At 33.1% G+C, this 22,195-nt stretch overlaps 3 protein-coding genes across 5 annotated transcripts; 2 read left to right on the top strand and 1 right to left on the bottom strand.

Annotated features, from left to right (window-relative positions):
• The first annotated feature begins 918 nt into the window (after positions 1–918).
• On the top strand, positions 919–4,425 carry LOC131595354 (protein PHR1-LIKE 2-like). 2 transcript variants are annotated; one of them, XM_058867693.1, is made up of 6 exons: positions 919–1,261; positions 2,983–3,059; positions 3,143–3,155; positions 3,424–3,502; positions 3,605–3,674; positions 3,781–4,425. In XM_058867693.1, exons 1-6 carry the CDS (start codon positions 1,069–1,071, stop codon positions 4,249–4,251), a joined length of 903 nt encoding a protein of 300 aa, XP_058723676.1. In that variant the 5' UTR covers positions 919–1,068; the 3' UTR covers positions 4,252–4,425. The 2 variants fall into 2 exon arrangements, with proteins under 2 accessions (XP_058723676.1, XP_058723675.1); XM_058867692.1 differs by having other exon boundaries at positions 3,143–3,197.
• An 8,480-nt stretch (positions 4,426–12,905) lies between these two features.
• LOC131595353 (myb family transcription factor PHL7-like) lies at positions 12,906–16,376 on the top strand. Of its 2 annotated transcripts, XM_058867691.1 has the most exons (8): positions 12,906–13,075; positions 13,752–13,806; positions 14,527–14,745; positions 14,903–14,979; positions 15,064–15,106; positions 15,269–15,329; positions 15,539–15,608; positions 15,688–16,376. In XM_058867691.1, the coding sequence occupies exons 3-8, from the start codon at positions 14,538–14,540 to the stop codon at positions 16,207–16,209; spliced, it is 981 nt and encodes a 326-aa protein (XP_058723674.1). In that variant the 5' UTR covers positions 12,906–13,075; positions 13,752–13,806; positions 14,527–14,537; the 3' UTR covers positions 16,210–16,376. The 2 variants fall into 2 exon arrangements, with proteins under 2 accessions (XP_058723674.1, XP_058723673.1); XM_058867690.1 differs by lacking the exon at positions 13,752–13,806 and having other exon boundaries at positions 12,908–13,075.
• A 214-nt stretch (positions 16,377–16,590) lies between these two features.
• LOC131597989 (uncharacterized) lies at positions 16,591–21,570 on the bottom strand. Its single transcript, XM_058870644.1, has 12 exons — positions 21,543–21,570; positions 19,409–19,425; positions 19,209–19,312; positions 18,983–19,109; positions 18,714–18,808; positions 18,276–18,399; positions 18,077–18,157; positions 17,847–17,945; positions 17,574–17,753; positions 17,402–17,503; positions 17,222–17,278; positions 16,591–17,079 (listed from the first exon to the last, which is right to left on the bottom strand). The coding sequence occupies exons 1-12, from the start codon at positions 21,568–21,570 to the stop codon at positions 16,786–16,788; spliced, it is 1,308 nt and encodes a 435-aa protein (XP_058726627.1). The 3' UTR covers positions 16,591–16,785.
• Positions 21,571–22,195: the final 625 nt, after the last annotated feature.

The raw sequence follows: 22,195 nt of genomic DNA, 5'->3' as shown, positions 1-22,195 counted from the left end.
AGTGATTGATCAAATTCACTTATTTACAAATATTAATGAAAGTATGGAAATAAAATGAAAAAATGAATACTTACTTTGTATAAATTATTTTTATCATATATTGGTGATTATTATTATAAATATGTACTTTATTAAATATAAATAAATATTGTGATTATTTATTAAATTTTATATTATTAACTTATATTTATTTAAGTCAACTAACATATAATTGTTGAATTACCTTACTCATTCTTAAGTCTAAATATAAATTACAAATACTAAATTTAAAATAATACAATTAATATTAATTAAATAATTAACTAATATAATATTTAATTATTTATTATATTTTATACGTATATTGCCAATTAATATTTCTTTACTATTCTCTAAAAAAAGCACTTTTCAAAGAAGGAGGAAATAGTTAATAAAAGTGATTTATAAGTAAGAAATTTTAGTGAGTGTTTGATTTTACGACTACCATAATTCATTTATGAGTGAATTGATTTTATAGAAAGATTTTGATTATATCTTTTATATATTTATATAAAAATAAATTAAAAAATAAATTTTAATATTAAAATGATATTTAAATTTAAAAGTTACAAACTTTATCTTCATATAAAATTAATTTTAAAAAGAAAATCAGTTCTACTTTAAAATAACAAAATACATAAAAAATAATTATTTCAAAATCAATTCTATTTATTGTCTTCCTGGCTTTCCAAAAAAAAATTATTTTCTTCCTCAAAAAATTAAACCAAAAATACATTTATTTATTTAGTAATATCAAAGACAGGGTTAGAGAGAGAGACAATAAGTCTTAAAAATTTGGTCCTTTTGATTTGTTTTGTTTTTTGAGCCAAAAGAGGAGAAAGGGACAAGATCCCCGAAAGGCGTGCCAATTTTCAGACTCAATTTACTCCGTACGCTACTTTCATTCATCATCTTCTACTTTTTTTCCCCTAAAGTTCTCTTTTTTCACCTCTTCACTCCAATGGGTTCTAGTAGTTTTCTTACTTCAACTTCTATTGGATCTGCTCTTTCTTTCTTTTGATTCATTCTTCTATACTTTCTAGATTCAAGATGTATCCTAGATTGATACACCCCCATGATGGAATTGTTGGACAAGATGATCTGCAATCTGGTGTTGCTGCTGTCAATCATAAGGGTGATCCTTGTCTTGTTTTGACTGCTGATCCAAAGCCTCGTCTTCGCTGGACTCAAGACCTCCATGAGCGGTTTGTTGATGCTGTTACTCAGCTTGGAGGTCCCAGTAGTGAGTCATTCTTCATTTCTTTGACCCTTTTTTGTTATGTATTTATGTCAATTGTGATGAATTTGAATTGAATCTGTTGGAAGTTACTTTTGGACTTGATTGGACTGTTAAGTCATTAGACTTGGTTTCATGAACCAAATAAGGTGATTTTGAGATGGAAATTGAGCTTGTGAAATGAATGAGTTGAACTCGAGTTATGTATAATTCGGCTCGTTTGGTTCACGAACGGGATAGATTTTGAAGGTTTTTGTTTGAAATGATCATGCTATGTCTTTGGGAAGCTAGGAAAATGAGGGGCTTTGTTTATGTTTTGATTCCTTTGTTTAGGCGTTATCTTGGTTGTGAATAATCTCATCTATTGAATTAGTTGTTTGTCAAGAGCAATTAGTGTTCCTAGTAGAATTTACTGTAACAATGTAGGTGGAAAAGTCGAATTTTTCGATCACCTTGTTTGTTGATAATCTGAATCTCCTCTTTTGCTTGCCACTATGAAAACTCAAAAACATTTGAAGAACGGTTTGAGTTTGATATTCGTCGAGATATAGCTTAGCAGTTGCAGAGCTTCTAGTTCTTTTTAGATGTTTTATGGAACTTTCGGTGGTATAGTTGAAGGCGGAGTTGCTTGCCTAACGGAAGTAGGGAAAATAATTATCATCTGCAACCTTTGTGGCTGAAATGTGAGTACTTAGTACTTAAACAATATAAATACTAGATTTTTTTTCGCATTCTTAGGTTGTTCTAGAAAAAAATCGATACAATCATACAAGGAACGTGACATATTGATGAACATGTAGGGTATGAAGCACAGATATGATTTGACGGGTGAAAATGTAATTGAAAAATTAACACTCTTGTAGATTTCTATTTAGGAAATATATCTAGGAACACCAACTCGCCAAGACATCAATTTTTTTCTTGTTTACCGGTAGGATTATATTTAAATCTAAAAGAAAGAGACTGAAGTCATGATGGGTATGAATAATTTCTTGTATACAAGAAGATATATCGAGAGATTTTCTAATGTTTGATACATTAATAAGTGCTATTTAGTACTAAAAGATTCTAACTGATCTCTAACTTCAATTGTAAATTTATTAACTTGTTTGGCTGAGTTGTGACTCTGAAGACAATTAATCAGGGATACTCTTTTGGTTTATGTTGTGTTTTTGTAGTCATAACTGTATATTTTGTAGTCATAACTGATGAACCTGTTTGAATTGACTTACTTGAGCTTATTTATTGGTATAAGCACTTGTGAGCCTGCTTGACAGAGCTTATGGAAACAACTTATTACATATTCACAAGCTATTTTCAGCTTATTTCCATAAGCTCTCCATGATAGCTTATAAAAACTGCTTATACATTATTACATTATATGAAAATAGTTTGACTTGATTTTATTTTTTGTCACAAAGAAACACTTATATGATAAACTCTTATGCTATAAACACTTATTCTATAAGCGCTTGATTAAGTTATTTATCCAAACAAGGCCTATATATGTTTTGAATGAATGGTGCGGGATATTATGATTTGATCTATTGCATTCTCAACACTAACAGCATGCTGTTGTTGATATATTTGATCTATTCTTCCTAGAATACATAAGCTGTCAAAGCCTTTTTTCCATTTCGTGTCTAGTTCCAGTTTAAAGCATAATGTTTAGATTATCATCAATATTTGGTACAATTTTCTGACTAGGTTCTGAATATCGTCTGCAGAAGCTACGCCAAAAGCAATCATGCGGACAATGAACGTCAAGGGTTTAACTCTATTTCATTTAAAGAGTCATCTTCAGGTTTGTTCGATTCTTTGAATAATACTATATACCCAATTTTAAGGTATGGAATGAAGACTAAACTTTTCTTTGCTGCATTGCAGAAATACAGACTTGGTAAGCAATCAGGAAAAGATATAGGGGAGGGATGCAAAGATGGTATAGTTGCCGCTCCCCTCTATAGATTTTCTAGTTATCATCCTTTCATTTTAATATTTTACGCATAAAATAAGAAGCAATGCCGTAATAATACATTAGCAACTTAGGTTATATTGTCGATAGAGGTTCCTATAATGGAAGAAAGCTTGCCAGGACTTGGTAAATGGTAATTATGTCAAAGTTTTCCGTTACAGTCTTGGTTTGATTTGTTGAAAATTCATGGTAGGGATGACAGGTTCCTATCTTTTAGAAAGCCCTGGCACTGATAACTCATCTCCAAAGTTACCTACATCCGATACAAACGAGTAAGGAATTTCATTTATTCGTACATTTGCTTTTCATCTTCTTACGGATGTCTCAATGGTTTTGAATTACCAAATTGAAAGAGTGAGTAATTTTATGCCTAGGGGTTACGAAATCAAGGAGGCGTTAAGAGCACAGATGGAAGTGCAAAGTAAATTACATTTGCAAGTGGAGGTAACTTCATTTTTGTAGCGCAAGTCGTGTATCAAATGTTGCTTAATGAATTTTGTACCGCATTGGTTGATAATACATATTAATTTCAAAAACATTCACATTATAGGCAGAGAAGCACTTGCAAATCCGTCAGGACGCAGAGCGAAGATACATGGCTATGCTTGAAAGAGCTTGCAAGATGCTGGCTGATCAATTTATAGGTGCTTCTGTTATAGACACAGACAACCAAAAGTTCCAAGGAATTGAAAATAAAGCACCAAGAGCTCCCTTGGTTGACCCTCTTGGCTTTTATTCCTTGCCGTCTACTGAGACAGCCGGAGTGAATGTTCCTGAAGAAGAAATTCCTCCAACCATCCCACCCCAAAGAGCCGATTGCTCAACCGAAAGTTGTTTAACATCGCACGAGAGCTCTGGAGGATTGACTCTAGAAGGATCTCCAGGTGCGGGGAAAAGAAGAATGCTAGGCATGGAGTCAATGGCGGCGCCTTTGATTTGGAGTGAAGCAAAGATGAAAGCTCAAGCCATCAATATAGGTCAAGGTAATCATCATCTTGGAATAACTAGGTATGGCATGTAAGCATGAAAGGGTTCAATATCTCATAATATAGAGATACACCATTTTGCTTCATTACTTTTATCCATTTTGTAAATTAAAACTACTCTATGGCTTCAAGCATTTCATAAAACTAGCTTTGACCATACAAATGCCATCTTTTTGTTATTTAGCACTAAATTGATATACATTTGCACATGTTGTGGTCAATATGGGTCAAACAAAATGAAATTTGCAACTTGTTTTGCCTTTGGTTGTATGATGATAGTGATAGGTGGAATATGACAACAAGAGTTTTTTTGAGTTGAGAAAATTTGATTATTGCTTAAAGTAGAATTCTCATGAAGGAGATTGATTGACATGTATGACCAATGTCCTAAGAGTATTTAGTAGCAAGACAATATAAAAATTGGTAGGTACAAATAATGCTTATTTGTGAGACACGTGGAAGGCCATTATTCATTTGATTTTGTATGGTCTTTTGTCACTAATAGTTTTTTTTTATTTAAATTAATTAATTAATAATTGAATGATGATAATATCAATAATGGCATGCTACATTTTCAAGTCTCAACGACTCCATCGCATTTTTGTTTGAACATATTTATAGAAGTGTACTACTGAACAATATTTTATTTTAAAGTGTATGTTTGAATGACAATATTTATAATTTGTTAAATGTGTACCTTCAAAATTATTCCTCTATCTTTTTCTTCTTGTTGGCATCATTTTCCTTCCATAGTGGACCATAGCTTAGAATCAACTAAAGTTTGGACATAAATTACGTGCGAGAAGCTTTTACTCAGATTTTGATTTTAAATAAGTTATACAAAAGTATTATAAGTCATGTTTCATTGTTTCCCATAGGTGTTTTAGGTTTAGAGAGAATTTAAATTTGTGCTTATTTGATCGGATATCCTAACAATTAACTGAAGTACATGCTAATAAAGTATTGATAGTTTAAGAAAATAAAAGTGCAGATCGAGTACTCTACTATATTTAATGGCATTATAAATAATTAATTATAAATGGAGCTTTGAAAACCATTATATTGAATGAATCTTTTAAGGGTTAAATATGCTTTTAGTCTCTATAAAATTATCCAAAATGACTTTTAGTCCCTATAAAAAAAAATATTGACTTTTAGTCCCTATAAAATTAGTTTTGCACTCAGTTTTAGTCCTTGTAGATGGACCAAAAGTGAGTGCAAAAGTAATTTTATAGGGCTAAAAGTCAAAATATTTTTTTATAGGGACTAAAAGCCAAAATTGAGATATTTATAGGGACCAAAAACATATTTAATCCATTTTTTTAATGATAAATAGAATATATTATAATAAAAAAGGGTGAATATCACCAAAATACAACGAAGAAAATCTCTAAGCACAAGAAGTGACAAAAGACAACAAAAAGTAAGAAAAAAATCGAACAACAAAAAGCAAATACAAATAAAGAATGAAGTAGACAACAAAAACAACCCAACCAACTTTATTAATAAAGAGATCCCCTCGAAAAAAGGTCCAAGTTACTAACAAAGTTTACCTGGTATCAGGTTAGATCCCAAGCCTCCAAATCCACCACCAACAAATCATATCTCATCATGAGAACACCAAAGAAACCAAAACCATAACCTACCTTTGAGTAAACACACGATTTGCTAAAGTTGTAGGAAGATGATAGGGTTCTTAAGCCATTTAGAGAAGGTGCAAGAGTTCGTCACTAGTAAGTATACAAGTATACAAATTCAAAATGATTTAAGTATAGTATTTTATACAATCAACGAATAAGGAACATAATCAGGTGGGCTAGCCGCCACTTATTCGTTTACTTTTTATGGTCAGTTCAACCACTTTTTGGAGGATGGATTTCCATCCTGTTGAACTGTCCGATGAGGGAAGTGACATTGAGCTTCATGGCTATCCCTTTTCCTTGATATTTTTTGGAGATACTGGTATATTCTCTTTTCTCCCTCTAGGTCGTCATTGATAGTGGTAGGTTCTCCCTGATAGTGCATGAGGTACTTGCTACAAAAAATACGAGATGAAGCGAAGAGGTTAAAAAAGTGGAAAAAAAGGTAAACTTATTCATGGGATTGAGTGGCTGACAAAAGAATGATCGCATTTGTTGATATTCTTATAGGGCTGCAGAAAGTAGGGATAAGTCATGAGTTACTGGTATTCCTAAGGAATTTGGAAATCATTACAACAAGTGTAACTGGAACAGTCAAGCAACCACCATTGGCTGGTCACGGTCAAAGGCCACCACTACCGAAAAACAATAGTAAGCTCTCCCAAGAAAGACCGTTTGTTAAGGCACGTTGGACAATGGTTAACCGGTCCTAAACAAGCATTACGCTCATGTGTGCCTCATGCTTGAGGGGTTGTGTAAGTGTCTGGTCTCTTGGTAGGTCTCAAGAAAAGCATTTCTCCACTACACGCCTCATGCTTGAGAGGTTGTGTACATGTCTGATCCGTTAGGTAGGATAATCTAGAGTGAGTCGGATTATAGCCAGGATCTGATAAAGTCAGCCTCGAATAGTCATTTAACTAGTTAACCATGCTCGAGTTGAGGCAACTAATGGGCCAGGTGTGGCACATGTCGACTCAAAACTAATACATAAGGAATATTTGGATTAAAGTTAAGAAAGATAACATATTTATGTTTGATTGAGAATGTTATTGCCCAATATCAGAAAATCAAGTCTGATTACCAACTATTATGAAAATCACACTAATAGGGACAATCACCTTAAATGGTCTTTGATGGCCTTGAGTATAAAATTAGTCAGAACTGCTGTACAAAAAGACGGCCAGACGAAAGAGCATATACATAATTCACATAATTGACAATCAATCAAGAGCATTAAACTGCGACTTTACTGGTTGTTGATGGTAGAATTATCATTGATATATTTTTACTATTATATTTATATTTCTTAAAGTTTTAAATATAAACTAGTAACTAACGAGTACATTTGCACAAATTCACGGGTTCTTCCTCGTTTTTTGTTTCTGAACAATTTTAATAGAAGAACCATTGAAATAAATTGAAATGAGTAAAGCAATAAAAAAGGAATTTTACATAAAAAATTAATATTTTTTCTTTTGTAATTCTGAAACATTGGTTCGCCATCACTCTTAACTGTCAATAATAATTAAATAATGAAGTATAAAATTATAAGAATTTAAAAGAAACTACAAGATGTAGGGGTGGCAAACGGATATGCCCGCCCCATTTAGGTCCGCACCGCAAAAGCCCGCGAAAAAACGGGGCGGGACGGACATATTAGAGAGTGCGGGTCTAAAACCTTGCCCCGCCCCGCAAAAAAGTGAGGGCGGGGTGGGGAAAGCCCGCGGGCATTGAACCTTTTAGGCCTAAAAATAGTAAAATTATATGAAAAAGCTCATGCCCGCAAAAGCCCGCAAAAAAACGGGGCAGGACGGGGCAAACATACTCAAGGGAGCGGGCCTAAAACCTTCCCCCGCCCCACAAAAAAGTGCGGGTAAAACGAACTTTCCCCGCAGGACAGACCCGTTTTGCCACCCCTAACAAGATGTAATGAATAAAACTAAAAATATTTAAAGAGTGATTCATTCATTGTTAGAAGAAAAAGAAAAGGCATATTGTTGAGTGTATTGTTATCATTGTTTCATCCCAACTCAAATAAATATTAATTTTAAAATTTTCATTGGTGAAGGATCGGAATATTATGTAAAAGATTCCATGTTAGCTGGTTACTAAGCGACATTGTTGTCATTTTCACTCCACAAGACTAATTCATTATCACAACTTGATGTTCACATCATGTTAACATATATACACATGTACCAATCAATAACCAAAACAAAAATATAAAAACCAATAGAAAACATATAAAGAAAGTCATTAACCACACACAATTAAGGAGATTATATTGTTGATACCAAACTTTTCAAACTGTATCTTCTTATGCTAATTAACCCAGGTATGCACTTTCCTCTTCAAATAGATAGTACAATATTTGATTCCCCTTTCCTTTTATTTAATTTTCCATTTTTAGTTTTTACTTATAGTTGATGATAGCTTTATCTTCTAGTATTAATACTGTTTGTTTATAGGATTAATAAGTCGTAATTGTCAAATATATGATTTTAATAATAAGATGTTAGGGACTAGTGTGAGGAATTTGACAAAATATAGGTAAATAATTTGACATGTTTGACTAAACATTAAAAGAGAATAATAAAGCTATTGTCTATGAATATTGGGAAAGGATTCTCTCCAGACCATCATTTCCCATAAATATTAGGTGTTTGATTTCTTTATAACAGGTAAATTAAATGTGCTTATAAAAATAAGTGTCACATGCGATGAACTTAAACTAATATGTTGAATTGTTTAAAAAAATATAATTACCACAACCACAATCGAAGTTTTTTTTTTTTTTTTTTTAAAAAATAAACCACAACCAAAGTTTAATTTCCCAAAAAATGCAAAAACAAATGAGAAATTAATATTTGTCGATTTATTATTATTTTTTTTGAAAAAGTTAACATGTGTCCGAAAGATACAGATTAATAAGATATTTATAAAAATATTTTTTTAGAACACGTCCATTTAATGTGTCGAAACTTTAAATATGACTATTATATTTAATTACATCTATTTTTTTCTAATTATAATCCCTCAAGGATTTTGTTAAAATTTCATGGTTGATGCAAGACATTGTTGATCTAGCGTGTTAATCATAATCTTGAATTTCATGTTGGTTGACAAAGGTGCCTTACGATTAACTTGGGATTTCCATCAAACACTTTGAGCTCTTTATCTTGTAGCCTCATTATGTAGTCTTTATCAAGCAATTAACCTAAGTTGATCAAGTTACCTGCCATAGACGGAACATACAACACATCACATATGATAGTTTCCTATCCATCGTTCTTCTTCACAAGAATAATCCTCATTCCTATTGATGTGACCATGATATTGTTCGCAAAGTTAGACAAGTCACTTAATGTAGACTTAATAGTATTAACCATACAAATCATATGTGATTAGAATATTTGATTTGGTCTTTATCTGTTACCATATTAGTAGCATGTACATTAAGTCTCCTTTATTCTAGGATCACAAATGATCCTCTCTCTTGTGTATAAGTACAGTATCGTGTAATGAGAATAAAATATATCCTTAAAACCATTCAGTTCATATTTTTATCTTGGTATCAGAGCTTTAAGCTCTGAAAGCTCTAGATCCACTAAAACCCTAAAAATGACAACTGCTGCAAACTCAAAGAAAAATGAGCTACCAACAACAGTTTTTGTCAAGCTGGACAGAAATAATTTTCCCTTGTGGAGATCACTAGTTTTACCTGTCATTAGGGGTTGTAAACTAGATGGCTATACACTAGGAACAAAGGAATGTCCTCAAGAACTCATCATCACTGATGGTTCTAACAAAACCAAAAATCCAAGCTTTGAAGAATGGATGGCAGATGATCAAATGATGCTTGGGTGGTTATTGAATTCAATGACCATCGACATTGCAACACAGTTGATGCACTGTGAAAGCTCCAAACAACTTTGGGATGAGGCTTTGGTATATCTAGTGCATTTTAAAGATAGATTTAAATGAGAGAATCATGAATAAAAGAAACCGATAGAGAGTAATGTACAAAGATAAAATAACCAAAGGTAGTTTATATTCAAGAGAACACAAAAAAAAAAACAAAAAAGAACAAAAAAGCCACTACCAACATGAACCTAGGAGACAAACTGCATCCACCTTCTCTCAGTCAAAATGCCCTATGCTTCATATAGTTCATACCCACGTTTTAATGGTGCAGCTGCATTAAATAAGTTGTAAAAGCTATTAAACAACTACACCTAACCAATTACAGTAAAAAAAGACACATCGGATAATTGAATACATGAAAAAGAAAGGAAAACAAAAGGTCTTTAAACTCGTGGTGGTGTTAACAAAAGCTTATACATAATGAATTTCATTTAAAAATGGAATATAAAATTTAAAATTAATTGTTAACTGAAATAATTAATTATTTTATTAATTTTAATCAAAAATCATCAAATCTGTTTCTTCAAACCATTATCTATCATAATATAAATACAACTTAATCCACACAAATGTTTTAAAAATATAAAACAACATCTTCTCATCCACAATTTTTTTTTAAAAATATATAACAACAAAACAATAGGGAAGTCTTATCTTACTAATTTGAGTCAATTATGAAACTAAATTTTGACATAATATTCTATTTAATATTATGTTTCAATCTAATTCGATATTTTCGAGTTTTTTTTTAATAGTTTCTCTTAATGTTTTTTAGATCTTCCTTTACATCTAATTGTTTGACTCATCATTTTCATCAGAACTACTCGCCTTACAATAGAATTTACAAATATTTTTTCTACACCCTCAAATCATTTATTGATTATTTTCCACCATCTTTTCTATTATAGATGCTACCCCAATACTTTATAATATTGTCATTTCTAATCTTATTTGGTCTATTCCTACAACACATATTATCATTTCTACTACACTTACTTTATTCTTATGTTGATTCTTAACCATTGAACATTCAGCCATTGTCCAATACAATTGTTCTCTCAACTTGCGCGGTAATTTTATGTCACATAAAATTCCTGATGTCCTCCTCCCTTTTAACCACTCAACATGAATATGATGGTTCACAAAAACTCTCTAGACACTCTATCATAAATCTTCTTTAAGTAAATGAAAATCAAGTGCAAGTCGTGTTATTTCCTCCGTTCTTGCTCCATCACACGTCAGAGTCATGGGCGGAGCCAAGGCCCGGCTAGCCTGGACAGGCACCCGGGTTCAACCCCTATTTTCTTTATACTTTCCCAATTTAATAGTCAATTTTTAGAAAAAATCAGGAATAAAGTTAGGGGCAAAATTAGTAAAAATAGGATGTGAAAATTAAAACAGATGAATAATCCATGGTGTAAAATTTTTGCCCAGACTGCATAAAATTCCTAGTTCTGCCATTAATCAGAGTAGATAGATTGATTCTTTGGTCGACTTCCCAAATATAAAATCAAATTGATTTTCAATAATTTGAATATATTTTTCTTAATCTCCGTTCAATCACTCTTTTCCATAACTTCATATATATATATATATATATATATATATATATATATATATATATATATATATATATATATATATATATATATATTAAAATAAAAAAAATGTTAAAAACTCTAAAATGAATTTTACGCTTCACACTTATCCATTTAGACTAGGGGTGATCGCGGTGCGGTTTGGGCGGTTTTGACGAAAAAAATCATCCGAACCGCAAGAGAAAAAATCGTGCGGTTTGGTTTGGTTCGGTTGGCTTTTAAAAAAAATCCGAACCAAACCAAATCAACCTAATGCGGTTTGGTTCGGTGCGGTTGGTTCGGTTTTTTAGAAATATTTTATTGAACCATTCATATACATATAGATGATAACATAACTTTGTAATTAGACATTCATACACTATCAAATAACAACAAAATCCGTCATGTTTTGACAATAACTTTCTATTTAATATGTAAAAATTAAATTAGACAAAAGTGGAATAATAAACATAAAATAATAGTATAAAATAATATAAAAATTATTAGAATGAAACAAAAAAATAGAAGATACAAGAGATTAGTGAATGTGAAAAAGAAAAAACAAAAGAGTTGAGAGATTAGAGAAGAAAATGTGCGATAAAAACGAAACTAAAATAGGGAACATTTGCATAAAAATGAGAAGGTGAAAAAGAACGAATATAAGAGAGTAAAGATTATAGAAAAAGAGGGAAGATGTATGTGACAAAGAAGAAGCGATAATGCTATTAGAGATTTGAGAAGATCGGGACTAAAATCATGTGTAAGGATGAGAAAATTGTTCGTAATCATAAGGTTAAGGTATTATAGATTTAAGTTTGGGTTGGATGTGAGTTAAGTAAAAGTTAGGTTGTAACATAATGCGGTTTGATTCGGTTTGGTTCGGTTTATAAAATACAAACCGCAAACCAAACCGAACCATGCGGTTTTGTTAAAAGATGACCCAAACTAATCCGAACCAAATGCGGTTTTTTGCGGTTTCGGTTTGGTTTGGTTTGATTTGCGGTTTTCTATTGGGTTAGTTTGGTTTTGATCACCCCTAATTTAGACCCCATTTCAATCTTAAAAATACATTCTTCTTAAATCTCTTAAATTTTTTTATTGTCTATAATATTATATCTTGTTTTAAAGATGATTCTGTATCATGCATGGTTGAGAAAGAGTTATGCTACTCATTCCATTATCACTTTTCAACTGTATAGCTTAAAATTGTATTTTAATAGTAAAAAGCACAATATCTACAAAATATAGTTTGATTGGTCAAATCACTTTAAAAATAAAGGTATCACAAACATTGAATTAGTTGAAGAAAAATGTATTCAAAAGGGTATATATGAATATGATGGACTAATATTTAAACAATAAAACGCGTATGAGTAATAACTTTTCTTCCTTCAACCTGCCTCCCTAATAAAAATATTTATTTATTTATGTATATAATTTAAATGATTTTTATGAAAATAAAAAAAAAACTATTTTTAAAATTTTCCTCCAATAAAAAGAATTTATAAGTAACTATATTTGTCCATTTGTTTGATGATAATAACAATAGCAACCCCAGAAAATAAAAAAGAGAAATTTTATTGGAGGGTATCATACTCATATCTCACTGTACAGGAAGAGAGAGAAGACGCACAATACACTACACACCTCCGAAATTGAAGGGGGCGAAAATTTGTATGCTTCCTTGGATTTCCTAGATCTCATCTCTTCTCATCTGGGTATGTCATCACTCTCTTTATAGTTTATTCTCTCTCTTCCTCTCTCTCTCTCTCTCTCTCTCTCTCTCTCTCTCTCTCTCTCTCTCTAGCTTGTGATTCTTTGTAATTTTTGAATTTTTGGTGACCCTTTTGACATCTTTAGTTTGACCTTCAGCTCTTTGGTGCTAATGTCTCAGCTTCAGTCTCAAGTTTGTTTTTTTAAGCTTTCACTTCAATTTTTATGTTGCCCTTTTCTTTTGTGAAGTTCTATGCTTGGTCATGAGAAATTGGGAATTCTTCAGAGTTGGTGTCAAAGATGTAAACTTTTCACCTCTTGGTGCTATTGTGGAGGTTTTACTGGTTTTTACCCCTTTCTTTCTGTTGTGGGTCTTAATCCCAATTGCTGTTAGTATTGCATTTTTTTAACATATTTAGGGTGTGACAAATTATCTGATATTTAGACTTATTAACTTATTAATGTGATGAAAAGTTGTCAACTTTAACTCTGTTTCCTAGTTCACTCATGTTAGCTAGATAATTGAAAATTTAATTTTACGTATATTATACGTGGTATCTTAGAGGCGCATGTGCAGTTTGTTGTCCGTTTGCCTTCTATGTAACTTTATTAATGGATAAGAAAAAATGACATATACAAATAAAACAAAAATCAATTTCTAATTTCAACTCCTTTTTTTAGGGTTTGGGGGCTGAGGGTTGTCTGTGCTAGAGAAAGAATATTGCCTAGACCAATGGTAATTTAGTTATAGCTGTAATTAGATGATATTTGAAGGGAACTTTATAGATATTTTGCTACTTGAGTCCAAAATCTTAGATGGTGCTAGCTTGTTCATTGTCTTGTGTCTAGATATTGAATTCAGTTCAAACTTTCTGTTGCTTTGCCTTACGCATTCTTATATATTTTACTTTTGCCAACTGAAAATATGAGAAGTTTTACCTAGTTCTTAATTGACCGAGTTTAAATTTCTTAGACATGGTATTAGTGTGTCTATTTTACGAGGCTTGACTTTTTTCTCAAGACTCGCCTTATGAAAGAAATGAAGAAAGAAATAAAGAAAGATGCTTTAGATAGAGAAGACTTCTATTCCATTCACTATTGTTAAAGTTATGATCCATTGTGAAATGTGTCATCTTAGAATTATTTAGATTCCTGCATGATATTTGGTTTCACCTTACCGTGATTTCGCATGCACGGGTTCACTAATGCTAGTTTGCAAGAAAACTATGAATGATGGATACTGCTGTTTGATGGAAGTCACTGGTGTGTTAATCTATTAAATTATGGTCAAATGAACCATTGGTTTTCAGGAAAATTAATGAGAGTTGAGCTGATTCTGATTAAGAATTGAAATCAGATCATGTTGATATCCAAATACGATATGCAATTAAGTTAGAGATGCTTGTATTAATTTTCATATTATTAAAATTCGGTTCACTTTTTTGTGTGCTGTCAGATAAATGACCAATGTATCATCCAAAGAATGTTCCTAATTCGAGTTTAATTGGAAGCAATTCATTAGTTCATGATCAAAACATAGATTGTGGTAGGAGCGCAATGGATGCTGGTAGTGGAGGAAACAGTCTTGCCAACAACTCAAAACAACGTTTGCGCTGGACACATGAGCTACATGAACGATTTGTTGATGCTGTGGCTCAACTTGGTGGGCCCGATCGTGAGTATATATACCCCTTTTTCATTAGCTGAAAATGTATTGTGTAGAATTGGTTACATTTGTTGGCTCAATATCCTAATTTGGACGAAGAATATATCAAGCTTTAACTTTCCTTATCGTAACAGTTTTCTAAATCTCTAAATTTTCTTTTCCCTAGGTGCCACACCCAAAGGTGTTCTCAGAGTTATGGGTGTACAAGGCTTAACCATTTACCATGTTAAGAGCCATTTGCAGGTAATGTGCACTTTAGCGCCTCTTAACTTGATTTCCATTATTCTCATTTTCTTAGTGTTCATTCTACTTTTTTGTTGCATACAGAAATACCGATTAGCAAAATACTTACCTGAATCCTCATCCGATGGTACGTCAATCTGATTTCCATTGTTTTACACTTTCATATGTTCATATATATAATAATACTTGGCCTTACTGATTTGTTGTTCTCAGTCCATTTAAAGTATTAAACTTCCTTTTTACTTTGATTTCACCGTTAAATTCGTTGATAACTCTTAACTGTCAATAGAAGGGAAAAAAGCCGACAAGAAAGAAACGGGGGATATGCTTTCCAATCTAGATGGTTCATCGTGAGTATAGCTTCCTTTTTTTGCTTTTGGGTTATCATAAGTATACAAGGAAGCTTATTGATAATAAAAGTTTCTGTTTTTGTTAGGCATTCAATGCCTCAAAACCTGTTAGCGGGAAAAAATCTATTACTTTTTGTATCAAAGGATCTTGATTTGTTTTGATGAGTTCTTGGCGGTATAAATAAATAACTAATGTTAAATGTCTTAAGGGGAATGCAAATTAATGAAGCACTAAAGCTTCAAATGGAGGTGCAGAAGCGTCTACACGAACAATTAGAGGTATACCTCCTTGTCGAACTGATCCGTCAACTATGTATTATGTCAAGGTTGTAACTGTTGTTTATTCATCGTGAAACAGGTGCAGAGACAGCTACAGTTAAGGATAGAAGCTCAGGGAAAATATTTGAAAAAGATAATCGAAGAGCAACAGCGACTCAGCGGGGTTCTTTCAGAAGCACCGGGCTCTGGTATTGCAGCACCAACTCCAGGAGATATGTGCCAACAAGAACTAGACAATAAGACTGAACCGGCAACCCCCGACCCAGAAAAAGCTGCTAAAGATCATGCACCAGCAAAGAGTCTTTCAGTCGAATCTTTTTCATCTCACCACGAACCGATGACACCGGATTCCGGTTGCCAAGTCGGCTCTCCTGCTGACAGTCCTAACGGCGAGAGATCAGCTAAAAAGCAACGAGTAAGCGTGGAAGGAGAGTATTCAAATCCAGACATGATGCTTCCACATCAGATACTAGAGTCAAGCTTGCCGTCATACCAGCAACCAACCACTGTTTTCCTTAGCCGAGATCACTTTGATTCTGCCTTAGGTATGCCTACTAGAAATGGCGAGGAGTTGGACAAGCTTGGTGGCCGGAATATGTGATTTGGAGGTGTAATCTGCAGAATATGCAGTATCTTAGTTTGTGTTATATGTATTACTCTTAGTTGATGGAGGAACTTGTTCTTCATAGATTTTCAAATTTTAGTTCAGTTGAACTCTTGACTAAATACACAGCCTTTAATTTGATTATTTTAGAGAATTGATTTGAATTGGGTTAATAGAAAGGTTATCATATGCTATACTTTCAAAATACTCATTTTCAATACTATACTTTCTTGAAAATTAAGGCTATGTTTGGTAAAAATAAAGTAGATAATTGATAAGTTAATTTATAGTAGATTAACTTATATTTGATAGTTGATAGCGAATAAATTAATGGAGGGTTGGAGGCTGCATTAGAAACATAAAACGAGCCAGAAAGACTAATCAATAATTTGCACATAAAATCATGTAGAATATTTTCCTAGAAAAGAATCATGCTACATACAAGTTTTTCCTTTTTGACAGAATCAAGCTACATATACAAGTTGAATTTCATGGATTGCCTTAAAAATGTTCTGTATCATTACATCGATGTTATGAAAACGGTAATGTTAGATGAAGATCTCACAACAGCAATCAAGAGGATTTATTTCTTCGATGGGAAGATCCCCTCAAAATACAGAGCCGCAGGCGTCGACTAAAGGACTCCAACTTCTCAAGCCTGTCTGGTTTCGGTTTCTTTCCGACTGTTTCGGCTTTCTTCTTTTTCTTCTTCTTTTGATTCTTTTCATCTTCTTTTTGTTCTTCCAATGTCTCTCTCATACTTCCCAAAGGTGTTGCAAATACCTCAGAATCATTATCACCACCCAAGCTTTCTTTTGTTGAGCCACAATATGAGAAATAATCTTCAAATGGAGAATTTGGCTCATCCTGCAGAATCATCAAAAGTATTTTCAGGACTTACATATCAATATGCTTAAACCACTAATGAGGTTGATAACAAATAATTAGCATACAAAATCGGCACGCGGATAACAAACAGCTTTTCAGAGATGGTACTTACTAAAATCACCTTTGAATCTACTGGTTCACCACAGCCATGAGTTGTTTCTTCTCTAATCTCAGACTCCTGCATTACAAGCAATTCGCGAATTAAACAAAAAAGCTTTTGGAAGAAAATAACACGGACTCATTGAAGAGCTGTCTTATTCTAACCGTGATTTTAGCAAATTCCTTAAAGAACTTCACTTACCGGGGATAGAATCGAATTTAAAATGGTTGTAGAAGCAGATGATGAAGCGGCATCATCAAGACTTGAAGACCGTAAATTAGAGACTATATCATATAATACGTCCTAGAAAGATACCAAGAACAAGTTAGTGTCTATTATTCAACTAAAACTCGCCTGATAAAAGCCGAATTACCTCATCCACAGCAGAACCGACTCTTGAATCCCTCATACTGTAATATGTCTCAAATCTACGAGCTTTAGGAATGTGAGGAGGGCGGAGGACATTATAGAAAAAAATACAAACTGAATCGTAGAAGATCTGTGGTCGAGTAGAGTTGTGATCGCCCTCAAATCTTATGGTATTTTTATCTCCCTACAAATTTAGAGTCCAAAGACGTTTTGTTTATGCGAAGAGAGTGCAAAATTGCAAATTGCTTAAGAATAGGTCAAATGTTTGAAATAGTACCGCATAGGACTCGGAAATGAGATCAGAATGGTGAGGATGAACGAAATCGTCGTCGTTAGCATGTCCAAATAAAACAGGAATGAATGTCTTCGGTGCTGCCTGTAAACATTTAATTAATTACTTCAAAAAAGTTATGGAAAGGAAATAACTCTACTCAACAATTTGTATAGCCAGAAAATAAATGTTACCACAACGAGTATTGTACTTTTTAATCATAATTTTATCCATACCTGCAAACAGTTGAGGTCCATAATATCAAACTTTGCTTTCTTCTCAATAACTCGCCGCATGTATTGTACAACCATTTTAAGCTAACAATGAACCAAATACAATAAAATATTAGAACTTTTAACCAAACTAAAGAATCACTTCTGCATATAGATTCAGATAGACGTGGGGAGGGAGAGAGGGGGAGGGAGAGATTATTACAGTGAACTTTGGAAGTCGAATTTTATAGACATCAACAAGCTCCATCATCAAGCCGTATAAGTTTGAAAAGGCGCTATCCAACACCATTCCAGCAATAGAAGGGTCTTCAGCTCCATAAAGAAGGCTATATCATACCAAAGCAAAATGAGAAGTCAATTACACGCGAGAATCTCGCATACAGGTGGCTCAGCATTTAAGTCTTAGGTTTAGAAACCTCTTCGGAGCCATATAAACTTTCGCATTCTATCTATTCATGTGTATAAGTATGCTTGTGTATGTCAGTATCTTTTGTCTATTCTTTCAATCTCTCTACAAAGCAAAATTTCTCTTCTTTTATAGAGGAGACTTTGTTTTCTTTCTTCATTTTTTTGTGCAATTTAGAATATAAATATATAGAACATAATACTAAAATCAAACAAGTTGTTAGAAGATGTATACCAAGTGACAGCACCCATTGATCGTCCCCATAGACCTATACGAGATACTTGTTTGTTCTCTCTTAAATACGACACCACCATCTTGAGATCTTCTTTCTGTGACATAAGAAGATAGAAACAAAAAGAGTTTACATGAAGAGAAAAAAAGTAACCGAAAAGTTAACTTAAACTTGAGCGGACATATTACACTCATAGGCATGCCAGTTTATGAATGTGTTGAATTGTCCGTCCATGAAAGATGTAACATGTGAAACTGAAAAGGAAACTTACTTCATGCCAACCAAGGCTAACATGGTCACCATCAGACAAGCCTGATCCCGAAAAGTCAAGCGTAAAAACAGTAATATTTGATGGAAGAAGAATCACCGCAGCTTCATTGGCATCTGCTCTACATCCACTGCATAATTGAACGTATATACAAACATGAAACATCAATACAGAGAAGAATAGAGACTCTTAAGAGAAGCAATAGCAGTGTGCACAAAAAACGGAATACCTATTTCCATGGCAATATACAACACAAGGAAGAGAAATATCTTCCGGGACAGAGAAAGGGAGGTAATGACTACACTGCAACGTAAATCCTCTAGCATTCTTGAGCTGCAAGGTTTTAATGAAACTAATAAGTTGTAACCGTTAAGTAACTTTAAAAAACAATCAATTGGAATTGTAGTATCAAACAAAACATGTCCATACTTGCCTCCAAATCCTTCCTTAGGTATTTCTTTCCTGCAAGGATGAATTCCTTTTCCCATAGGTACTGATCTGGATTATACTGAGCCCTGTATATGTGACATATTACATACACCGAAACTGTAACTCAATTGAAATTCAAACACAATAAAGTGTAACGTAAATGAAAGAATAAACCATCGATTTAATCTCTAACCTGGGAGGCCGAATAATAAAATTGATGAATTGATCGATCATCTTGCCTGCACATGTACTCTCTCAGAGTAGCTCCGCTTGATTGGAATACAAGTAGAGCGGAGTCTCTGAGAAGATCACTCAATTATCTTCCATTTCCCAACGAATTACACACTAATCTCAAATCCAAATCCCCCCAGGATAGGAAGAACCTTACATTAATTAAGTGCAACCATATCCATTACCAACACAAGTTCTACTAATGTCCTATTCCTGTACGAACCGAACAATACCATAAGAAAATCAATTTTTGAATCAATTGGCGCAATGTGTGAAACAATGCACAAGGAATCTAAATGGTCCAAAGTAATCATATGAAAAAGTGAGAAAGAGAGAGAGAAGAAAAAGGAAAAACCACAACAAAGTAAAAGCATTCATAGATCAAATTGTCCCTAAAATTTTGCAAAAGCTAATTCCAAAAGAAAAAACCATATAAACCCCAAAACAAAAAAAGAACAAAAAATTCAAACTTGGGTTAGAGGGTACCTGAATCCAATGAAACAGTTCCAAATGAGAAAATAAGAAAAAACAAAAACAAAAATATTATAGGAAACTATAAAAGCTTACAAAACAAGAATGTGGTGTAAACAAGAGAACATATATATACATGATCTAAAATTCAAAACAACACATTTTATATACCATGAATAACACAATGCACATTCAGAAACAAGAGAAAAGCATTTATATATTATAACAATGATAAATAAAAATACAAGAGAAAGAAATGAAAGGTAAGCAAATATACCGAAATGAAGAAGAAACCCAGAAATGATTTTCTGAAGAATAATTATTTTTGTTTCCTTTTGAAATTTTACAGAGGAAAGAGGAATAATCGGAGAGGAAAGAAGGAGAGACACAACACAAGACAACACCTCAAGCAGGCAGGTGGTGTTTGTTTTCCTTACAATATGTTGTTTTTATAGTTTTCTATTTTTCTGTTGTTGTTTTTTGGTTCATAAGAAATTTTTATAACAGCATAGCACGTCCATTTTTTTGGGTGTTGATTTTAGACTTCCAATTAATATTCATGTTAAAAAAAATATATCTCCATTCATTCCTTAATATTCTTAGATATCTGGCGAAATATCATTTTTGTCCCTTGTTTTCGGAGGTATATTTCCGAAAGCATTTTTTTTTAAATTTTACGTTAAATTCTTTTGTAGATCCATCTACAGAACCATTTAAACAACATAAAAAAAAAGTTCTGGAGATGCAAGTGGCTCTTTCGTATCAAAAGAAACCCAGATGGTAGTATATCTGGGTACAAAGTCATATTAGTAGCCAAAGGATACACTTAAACACCAGGATTGGGTTTCAATGAAACATTTTCTCTTCTATTCAAACCTCAAACCATCAAAGTTATCCTTACCATTACTCTCCTCAGATTGGTCTTTGCTTCAATTAGATGTTAATAATGCCTTCCTACAAGGTCAACTAAGTGAAGAGGTTTATATGCAACAACCACGTGGTTTCATTCATGTTGATTTTTCCAGTCACATTTGTAAATTGAAGAAAGCAATATATGGTGTCAAACAAGCATCTTGTGCATGACATGTAACACCCCAGATTGCTTTTAGAATTATTGATTGACCCCATAAACTAACACGAGTCTTTTTAGCATGCATTGTCCTCACTCACATGCTTTATGAGAAACTTCCTAGAAGGTCACCCATCCAAATACTACTCCAAGTCAAACACGTTTAATTGTGGAGTTCTTTTGTGTTAGGCTATTGAAAAGAAGATTCATCTTGTTGGTATAGGTAGTACCAGTCAATCGTTATAAGTCTTTCTTCGACCATGCATTCTCATACCTGCAAAGCCTCAAGATCTCTCTCATTCCGATGTGAATTCGACGACCACTCCTTGCCTTGTTGGCCTTGGGTGTTACATGCCTACTAACTTTTGCTTGGTTCATCCCCGAACCACATCGTAATTGGAGAGGTCTGCTCTGAGATCATTTGTAACGCCCCAAACTGCTTTCAGGATTACCGACTGACCCTACAAACCAACACGGGTCTTCTCAATATGCTTTGTCCTCACTCACAGGCTTTTCTGAGAAACATCCCAGAAGGTCGTCCATCAAAATACTACTCCAAGTCAAGCACATTTAACTACGGGGTTCTTATTTGTTAGGCTACCGAAAATAAAATGCATCTTCTTTTTCGATAGCCTAATAGATAAGAACTCCATAGTTAAAAGTGTTTGACTTGGAGTAGTATTTGGATGGGTTACCTTCTTGAAAGTTTCCTAGAAAGCTTGTGAGTGAGGACAAAATATGCTGAAAAAGACCCGTGTTGATTTTTAGGGTCAGTCTGTATTCCTGAAAGCAATACGGGGAATTACATGATGCACTCAAAGAATTTGTATTATAATATGTCTTTACTATGAGTTTCAGTGACTCCTCCTTGTTCATCTACAACAAAGAAGGTATACAAGCTTTTCTGCTAGTTAGTTTATGTTGATGACTTAATTCTCATCCGAAGCCATCCATTATTCCTCAAATTATTTATGAAGGAATTGTCAAATCAATTTTCCATCAAGTATCTTGGCTAT

This window comes from Vicia villosa, linkage group LG4 (assembly GCF_029867415.1).
Source record: "Vicia villosa cultivar HV-30 ecotype Madison, WI linkage group LG4, Vvil1.0, whole genome shotgun sequence".
In the NCBI taxonomy this organism is placed as follows: domain Eukaryota; kingdom Viridiplantae; phylum Streptophyta; class Magnoliopsida; order Fabales; family Fabaceae; genus Vicia; species Vicia villosa.
Note: the sequence above shows the minus strand (reverse complement) of the source record. Positions and strands in the feature narration are given on the sequence as shown.